This window comes from Pseudonaja textilis, chromosome 10, assembly GCF_049901715.1.
Source record: "Pseudonaja textilis isolate UNSWEBS1 chromosome 10, rPseTex1.2, whole genome shotgun sequence".
NCBI classification, from domain to species: Eukaryota; Metazoa; Chordata; class Lepidosauria; order Squamata; family Elapidae; genus Pseudonaja; species Pseudonaja textilis.
The window spans coordinates 7916397-7926226 of NC_141999.1; the positions used below are offsets into that span (position 1 = coordinate 7916397).

Sequence of the window (9830 nt, forward strand, 5' to 3'; positions counted from 1 at the left end):
TAGAAATAATGGAAACTTCTGCAGAAAGGAAATTTGGATAGAAAAACCCTTATAACTATTTATGTATATAAATAAGCATAATATTGGGGTTTTTTCTAGCTACAGGAGGGTTGCAATTACCTCTTACTTAAGCAGCCTAAGAAACTCACCAGGATATAAAGTTACAATTCTAATAACGTTAAACAAATTCTATTGTTTTTCAACATATATTAAACATGTTTTACTACCATTTTTCAAAACAATTATAGCAGCTTTATCAGCTCTAACGTTTACACTCATTTGCTGTGATTCATACTCATGGGCACTGGGGTCATTACTACGATTAGGCAGGTCCATCACTATTTTTCTGGGTTATTTTAGGTTTCAGTCTCCACACCTCCTCACACATCTATGTTCCATCTAAATTTTTGCAACATAGTTTTACAGACAAAGTATTAAAATTTACCTTTGGAATACCTGTAGTTTTTACAGTGTTTTATAGTGTTGTAGACACTTATATTTATGACTATATGTACATTTTACTGTTTTATATAGATTTATATATGCACAAAATGCCAGTTGTACAGATATAATCTAAGACTACATGGTTGATTATTAATCTTAATATTTATAATCATGTTTGCCAGCTGCCATCACTTTGGCTCAAGGTTGACTCATCCTTCCAAGGTTGGTAAAATGAGGACCCAGATTGGTAGGGGCAATTTGCTGACTCTGTAAACCACTTAGAGAGGGCTGTGAAGCACTGTGAAAGGGTATATAAGTCTAAGAGCTATTGCTATATTGGTGTTATATTTTTATATTTATGTTAGCAGTTTACATTTCATTCTTACAGCATGTAGTTTAGAATGTTTGGCACAATGTTGTTTTAATTTTAGTACTGAAACCTTTTTTTAAAAAAAGTCAATTGGACTGAGATGGACGGCTACAGAAATTGAATAAATGAATTTTGTTGGCCAATGACCAAAATGATGGAAGAGGAGGAAAAGGGTTCAAGCTCTATTTCAACTCTCCATCTGCATGGAAAATTTGTGTGTTGTGGGAGTGTTTCTCAGGGTGCTTTTTTAAAAAATTAAGTTTAAATACAAATCTAGTTAGGAAATTAAACAGCAAATTCTGGATGCAACCCAGCAATGTCCTAAAGGGTGTCAAACTCGCAGTTATGTTGTCTTGATGTATCGCAACTGTTTTCTCCTTCGCTAAAACGGGTGGGTGTGGCCAGCATGTGATGCATCCAGCCCACGAGTTTGATACCCCTGTCCTAAAGTATGAAAAAAACAAAACACATATATACTGCAAAGGTTATCCCTCTAGATGACATCAATGGCTACTCAATACAGTAGACTGTGGCCCAATTCATACAATTTGCTATGCTCCATTATAATATGGATTGTTGTTTTCACTTAACGATGTTTGTAAAGCATCGTTTATGGATTAATGGTTGAATTAAGTCATACAGTGTCACTTTTTTTTAAGTTAGCTGCAAATAGTCACACTAAATATGTGTCATATTGTAAGGAACACTAACTTCAAAATAGTTTAACTGCTGTGAATAAATATTAAAAATCCATCTCTCATTGCAGAAAAGGATAATATTGAAATCTATGAAGATCATGAATTGAAAACAAATAATGTGACTGATGATCATAATTGAAAATTTAAATATCTGCTTCTATTAGTCAATGTTGCTTGTAACTAATCTAGACTGTGATTTAAATAATACTAAAAATTTGTAATTGTAGGAATAATTATAAAGTTTCAGTTTTTGTGCAACTATGTCAGCTCTCATGTTGATAACTTGAAAAGCTGCTGTCTCTTCATTAAACAATTGATTTAAACAGTGATAACTGAAGAAAGCAGTTGCCATCATTTATTCCATTATACCTTGAAATTTATACTGGTATTAAAGTCTTCAAAACTCATTCAATAAAAAGTCAAGTAGTTCTAGATAACCAATAATAGTACGTTATTTCTAAGCACGTTTGAGAAGCATATAGAGAACAGATTTACTCTCACTTCAAAATCTCTCAAGTCAGCTAATCAAAATATTCCTAAATTTTGAGCTATTGTGCCTAAAGCAATTAAGCAGATTTCTCCAACTTATTTCAGTTAGGTGAGAGTAGCTTCTATGGTTCCACAATATTTCAGCAAACTTTGTGTAGCATAGTACTGATGTTTAAATGTACTACACTGGGTTGACCAATACTATGCCTGCCAATATGTAACAGAAAATGCAATTTTCAGGGGGAATAAGTAGGTTTCTCCCAATGATCCATCGCCTTATGCAATTTTTATATCAGAATAGGCAATAAGAAGCTGTAGCATATATTAGAGTATCTATTTCACAATAGAAATACAGTTTCTTCTATAAATATTTCAGTTCTCATCCTTTAGAATAATAAGATACGAAGCGCCCCTCATCATTATTATATCCAGGATGCTCACTGCCACAAAAATACCTCATCTTTATTCTACTGAAATGATACATCAGAGCAAGAGCGCATGCACACACACACACACACACAATTTACAATAATGGTGTTTGGGTATACCAGTGCTTTTCAACAGTATGCTGGAGATGATCATGGGAATTGAACTCTATTGCCCACTTTTTAACTGAAAAGCAGTACCCTGTACTAATTTACTTCCAAAGCACATAGAAACCCATTCCCCTTCTTCATTCAACAGTTCCAAGTCTGCAGGTCCATAGTTATTGGAATATGCCATTTAATAAAAAGGTGTACAATAGTCATCTATTTCATGGCAATGCAATGTTCCTTTAACAGGTAAGGAGTGCTCCACAAAGCCTGAACAGTCACCTTTACTCCCAGTCCAAACTTAAGCATGAAACTCCACCCTCTTCTCACCTGCTATACGGTCCCCTATAAGTCAACTCATCCACCCTCCCATTTTATCCCCTTCCCCAACCTGTGTCCTCTAGAAGGGGAGAAGCTAGACCGTAATTCCCATAGCTCTCAACCAGCACAGTGGAGAGTTGTGGGACTAGTGAGAATTAAGGAAGCCATAACCCCAAAACAGCTGGATGGCACCAGTTTGGGAGAAGGTTTAGGTCCCTCATCTCTTCATAAAGTTTCAGATGGTTTACTGAGCCCCAAACACATGAAAATAATTTAATAAATGCTATTTTAATAGTACTATTACTATTAATACTAATAGTAGCAATTAATGGAGACCGGAAGGCATTCAAGCTGTCTATCAAATCCTGGGTAACTCTGTCCCACTACTAGGCGCCTCATCTTCAAGACTAGGGAGTGGTCCTTATGGAGAGACCCTAAAACAGGGGTCTCCAACCTTGGCAACTTTAAGACAGGTGGACTTCAACTCCCAGAATTCCTCAGCCAGCAAAGCTCAGCTGAGGAATTCTGGGAGTTGAAGTCCGCCTGTCTTAAAGTTGCCAAGGTTGGAGACCCCTGCCCTAAAAGATTCACCGACCCCAATCATGTGGTTATAACCCACCATTAATTTTTTATAAATAAAGGCAGCAAACATACTTTCCTACCGGTATTTTTGACTGCTTATCTTACGATCACGATATTGACCATCCCTTATATCGACCTCTTTAATAACACCCCCCCCCATTCACTGACACTCCCCCTTTTGACTTCATTTACGGTTATTTTGGACCGTCCCTTGGTGGTCGATATTGACCACTCTTGGATCCCCGGTTGAAGCCAAAGGGCCCACTTCTGCCTCGGTTCCGAAAAGCAGCCCAGACACGGGAGGCGAATTCTGGGAGAAGTCAGGGAGTCTCCCCAAGGGCCGCTCTCCCTCTTGCGCTTTCCGGGGAGTAATGAGGCCGTAGGAAAAGGCTTTCTCATCCCCTCGCCGAGTCCGACGTTACCGATGCCCGCTCCTCCTCCTCCGCCTCACCTGCGCTGCCGATTTCCATTCATGGACTCGGCGCGGCCGCTCTGTGGGATGGGGGCCGCTCCGGTTCTTTCTCGTCTTCTGCTCACGCCGTCCCGGTCCGGACCGGCCGGGCCTGAGGGGGCGACGGAGGATTCTCCTCTTCTTCCTCCTCCTCCTCCTCTTCTTCTTCTTCTTCTGCCTCTCAGCCCGAAGTCGCGTCGCCCTTTTCTTCTTGTGCTGCTGCCTCAGCCCAATCCGGCCTTTTCGGTCAGCTGCGGGCTCCGGAGGTGGCCGAGCAGGCGGAAATTGCGTGGCCGCCCGCAGCCCAGCTCGACCGCTGCTCCGCCGCTCACCGACTGAGGGGACCTGAAGGAGCCAAGCTCTGAGGAGAGCGGTCTTCGGCGTTTGAGGGGGCGCGCATGCGCCACCGCACTCTTCCCCGCTCGTCCCGGAAATTCCCCCTCCTATTTCTCGACTCTTTGGTTAGGAGCTGCTCTTCAACCTCCCTGAGCGCCTGGAGAAGAGGGGGACGATCTATATACGCCTTACACTCACCGGTTGGCGCGCATGCGTATTTTAACTTCTGTTCCGGGCTCCGGAAGTCCCTCCTCGACTTCACAGACTTCTGCTCTATAATTCCTTCCTCCCGCGCAAGTTCGCGCTTTACTCACTGCGCACGCGCAAGTGTTTTTTTGCTGGGCCGCTCCTCCAAAGGCGGTGGAGAGGCGGAGTTTCTAGCAGAAGAGGAGGAAGCGTGTTTTTTTTTTTTAATCATTTGTTGCTTAAGCGGAGTGATTCAATGACGGAGAGTTCCGAGTTCGAATCTAGATTGCTCCTTTATTATTTTTATTGATAACCAGCAATAACAAACGATAAATGAGCTGCGGAATTAACTAACATTAGTGGTCAATGTCTGGAGTACTCTGCCTGACTCTGGGGTTTCTTCCCCAAACCCTAAAAACTTTAACCTTAGACTGTCTACTATTGACCTCACACCTTTCCCAAGAGGTCTGTAGGGGGCGTGCATAAGCGCACCAATCGTGCCTACCGTCCCTGTCCTATTGTTTCTTTTATTTCTTTTATTTTTCTTATATGTACTCATTTCATTTATTCATAACTATGTACATACTTATACCTGTTATCTTGTAAGCAATTGACAAATCAAATCAAATCAAATCAAATAAATAAATATTTGCTTCTTTAATCCTAGCGGTCTCTGCGTGAATTTGAATTCTACAACCAGAATTGCTTTTCTCTTCTCACCATAGCTGGGTGGAATAAGCCAATTTAACACATTGCATGGACCAAATATAATTTGTCTGCTGTACTTTTCTTTCCAACCACATTTTTTTTTTTTGGTAAAAATCAGTAACTGGAATGGCCATCAGAACATTGATGAAATCTGCAGATTAAATGAAAATAGATGAGAGATTTAGCTCTGGAAGTTGGAAATAACATTCAGAGCAATTTGGGGAAGAGAAAAGGGCTGAAAGCGTCAGAATAAAATTAATCAAGAGGCAAATGCATAGGTATATATTTTTTAAAATAGTAAAGTTATCATTGAGTCATAGAATGGAAAGGCTGAAGAAGTTTTGGAAAGGCTGTTTTAGTGTTTCTTAAACTTTTTCTTCCCTGGACCCCTTCCCACTTTTAAAAATGATGGAGTAATCTCCAATAAAATAACTCTTCTTTGTGTGGAGGGAATTTATTGATATTTAGCATACCGCTAGGCTCAAGGTTGACTCAGCCTTCCATCCTTCCGAGGTGGGTCAAATGAGGACCCAGATTGCTGGGGACAATAGGCTCACTCTGTAAACCACTTAGAGAGGGCTGCGAAGCACTATAAAGCGGTATATAAGTCTAAGTGCTATTGCTGTATTAAAAATCAAAAGCGACTGCATTCATAAAATACTGAATGGTGTAAAAATCACATTATTAAACCCGTTATTATTCTTCATGAAAAACCCATTTTTTAACAAAAAACAGCATCCCTTAGATGGTATTCTTTTAATAATTTATATCATATCTTGCTCTCTGATTTAGTTGTTTCCTTACAGATGTTTCATTACCCAACTATGTAACATCATCAGTGCAAGTCGGGAACCCACATTATGTATCTGATATTAACACAGTTGAGAAAGTCCAGAAATATTTCACAAGAGTTCTCCACTCCTCTACTCGTTGCAGAAGACCTTATGCCACCAGACTTGAAATTCTAGACCTAGAAAACCTAGAACTACGCCACCTAAGTATACTATATAAAATCATACATTGCAAAGTCCTACCTGTCAATGAATACTTCAGCTTCAACCATAACAACACAAAAGCACACAATAGATACAAACTCAAGGTTAATTGCACCAAACTTGATTGCAGGAAATACGAATTCAGCAACATAGTGGTCGATGTCTGGAATACTCTACCTGACTCTGTGGTTTCTTCCCCAACCCCCAAAAACTTTAACCTTAGACTGTCTACTGTTGACCTCACCCCTTTCCTAAGAGGTCTGTAGGGGGTGTGCATAAGTGCACCAACGTGCCTACCGTCCCTGTCCTATTGTTTCTTTTTTTCTTATTTGTATCCATTTCATGTATTCATAATGATGGATACCCATTATCTTGTAAGCAATTGACAAATCAAATCAAATCAAATCAAATCAAATAAAGTCAGTGTGGGGTTTCCTCCCTGTTTATATACAGTAGTTTGCCCTGCCAGTTTTGGGGAGGAGTATTTTATTATCTTTTATGTATACTGAGAGCATTTCCACCAAGACAAATTCCTTGTGTGTCCAATCGCACTTGGCCAATAAAGAATTCCATTCTATTTATATTGTTTCTACAAATAACTCAAGATGGTGAACATATCTAAAACAGTTTCCTCCCATTTTCTCCATAGCAACAATCCTGTGAAGTAGGTTGGGTTGAGTGACAAGGTCTGGCCCATTCTCCCAGCTAGCTTTCATCCCTAAGGCAGGACTCCTGGTTTCTAGTCTAGTGTGTTAACAACTAGACCAAACTGGCTTCTGTATGGTCTTCTCCTTGGTACCTTTCCCTTATCAGGGTATCGATTAGGGAACGACTAAGGAGAAAATCACACTCCTAAAAATTCACCTTGCTGGTTTCTGCCCAATCCTCTACTTGTTAAAGGTCCTCCTGAATCTTCCTATTGTTCCATAAGGGGTTGCTATTCTTTGGAATATAATATTGGGTTACCAACTATGAGTTGGGCTGGGTGCAAAACTGAATACTAGTAGTTGTTGACTTACAACAGTTCATTTAGCGACTGTTTGAAGTTACAACGGCACCGGGAAGTGACCTATGACCATTTTTTAACACCAGCATCCCAATGATCACGTGATTTCCATTTGGATCAGTGGTGGGGTTCAAATTTTTTTAGTACTGGTTATGTGGGTGTGGCCTGGTGGGCGTGTCATGGCTTGGTGGGCATGGCAGAGGAAGGATACTGTAAAATCCCATTCCCTCCCCACTTCACTAACCTGCTTTCCAGCTCCGTTCTCCTGTTCAGGGCAACAAAAGAAACCTAGCCAATCAGCTGAGACTCAGGAGGCAGAGAATAGATGGGGGCGGAGCCAGTCAGAGGTGGCATTTTCCGGTTCTCTGAACTATTCAAAATTTCCGCTACCGGTTCTCCAGAAATTGCTTGGAACCTGCTGAATACCACCTCTGATTTGGATGCTTGAGAACTGGTTCATATTTATGACGGCCACAGCATCCCGAGGTCATTATCATCTTTTGCACCCTTTTGACAAGCAAAAGTCAGTGAGGAAGCCAGATTCACTTAAAAACCGTGCAACTAATTTAACCACTCCAGTGATTCACTTAACAATGTGGCATGGAAAGTTGTAAAATGGGGAAAAACTCACTTTACAAATGCCTCAATTAGCAACATAAATTCTGGCCTCAGTTGTGATGGTCAGTTAAGGACTACCCGTAGTTTTCAGGTGCACTAAGAGAAAGTACAATGTCCAAATTACAGGACTTACAAACTCAGTGTTTCATTTTATTCTGCTTTGATCAGACTCTGCTGCCTTACCCTCACTTCTGAGCACTGTATTTTAAGAGCAACATTCAGAGAAATTGGAACAGATTGAGAAAGGGGAAATGAAATGATCAGGGCCTAAAAACCAGGCACGGTGATTCAAGGAAGTAGGAATGTTAGTGTCAAGAAGAAAAATGATAGCATTCCTCAAATACTTGAAAAGGCATCAAACAAGAACTTGAGACCTATTATGTTTTATCCAGAGTTGCATGGCCCAAAATAATCAGATTTTAAGTTTCAGGAAAATTCCAAGAGAATGTTTGAAAAAGCTTCTTATGGGGTAAAGAACAGGGCATCTAATGACATGAAGAAGTGGATAGACTCAGAGACTAAGATAGCCATCTGTCTGGGACGCATTTTAAGATTGCCTTGGTGAAGAAACCGTGCTGTACAATAATAAAATATTATCAGAATCCTGCAATGTTTCCTTCTTCATTTGACCTACCTTAAAAGTTTTATATCGGTCTTGAGACCCTTTTATTTTATTGCTTTCCAGAATATTACATCACAGTTTTTAATGCTATCTTGGTGTTTAAAATGTCCATATGCTTCATCTTTTGTTTAAATTGTGCTTTCTTGTATTTGCTGAATTGAGCATGATGTGTTTCAGAGGAAACAAGCTTTTTGAGAAGTAAAGGATCAGAGGAGGGGAGGAGAAGGGAAAGAAAGGAAAAGGAAAGAATTTTTTAATTCAAAATAACAAAACTTTATAGTACCAATCCATTTTCTCTTCTTCAGGTTGCAATCACTCTAGAACTTAATTCCTGGTCAAGTGGACTAAGACAATGCTAGTAGCTCAACAACGCCTAATTTGCGGTTCCTTTCTGATCTACAGTATTATAGTTGGAGTTATTGGCCTCTTGATTTATATTACACTCCAACGGAGCACCAGAGAAACGAGATTAAGTAATGCTGCTCTCTCTGAATACATGGATTTTATAAATAGGTTCAATTTTCAGGATTGCAGGAGAGCCAAACAGCTCGGTTTTCAAGCTCTAAAAGTCCTTTTGTCAGGGGAGCGCTCGCTTAATACTGAGTGTAATTTACAGATATTCCAAAGAGAACAAGGTCATTTGAAAACACCTGATGCAAAGGTCACACACAGACACACAAAGAATAGACTGTGCAGAAAGATTCTTTGATATACTAGACCAGGGATGGGCAGCTATGGCCCTTGTAGATTTCAATTCCCGTAACTCCTGAGCCAGCCATGCTGTACTAGACTAACTGTGCGCTTCAGATACAATGAGACTACAACTCCCAGCCAACGCAAAGCTTCTGCTAATTTGTTTTATTTGTGTTTATTTGTTTGTTTATTGAATTTATATTGCCGACTATTCGCCGATGGCGACTCAAATTGCAATTCCAGTGTACTTAAAAAGCACCAGGTTGGAATAACTGTCCTAGAAGAAAGTTAAAACTAACCCTCCACAATTTTTCAATATAGCATTGTTTCCTCCCTTTGTACTTTCTGTTTCACCCCTTATTATTGCATTTCTGATGTTTATAGAAAGATATCTTGTTATTCTTTAAAAAAAAAAATCAAATTAAGACCGCAGCTTGCTGTCAATCAAGGTTATGCAGCAATAGTTTAAACCCGCTTAATAAAACAGACCATGCAATGCTCAATTTCAAATAAACACACAAACACACACAAAAAAATCAAAGCTACACAGACATATGTGTTTTGTGAACATTCTATATTTACACATCCACGCTTCCTTATAACAGGTTAAAAAAAAAACTGTTTTGAACACAAGACTAGATTTGCCATCAGTTTAAAACTTTCACAATTATTTAGAAGTGCAAAATTACATGCGCATGTGTGATACGGGTTTTGTTTCTTTTTTTAAATTATTATTATTATTATTGCTGTTCTGCTGTGTGGCTCTCACGAGATAGAA

The 9830-nt window shown here is 39.6% G+C and overlaps 1 protein-coding gene across 1 annotated transcript in view; it reads right to left on the reverse strand.

The window, feature by feature from the left end:
• LOC113437581 (protein argonaute-3) overlaps positions 1 to 4423 on the reverse strand; it is a 45872-nt gene extending 41449 nt beyond the window's left edge. Inside the window, exon 1 of the mRNA XM_026702655.2 lies at positions 3889 to 4423. Coding sequence (XP_026558440.1) covers positions 3889 to 3907 — 19 coding nt within the window. The 5' untranslated portion in view covers positions 3908 to 4423. The remainder of the gene's footprint in view (positions 1 to 3888) is intronic.
• Between the last annotated feature and the right edge of the window lie 5407 nt (positions 4424 to 9830).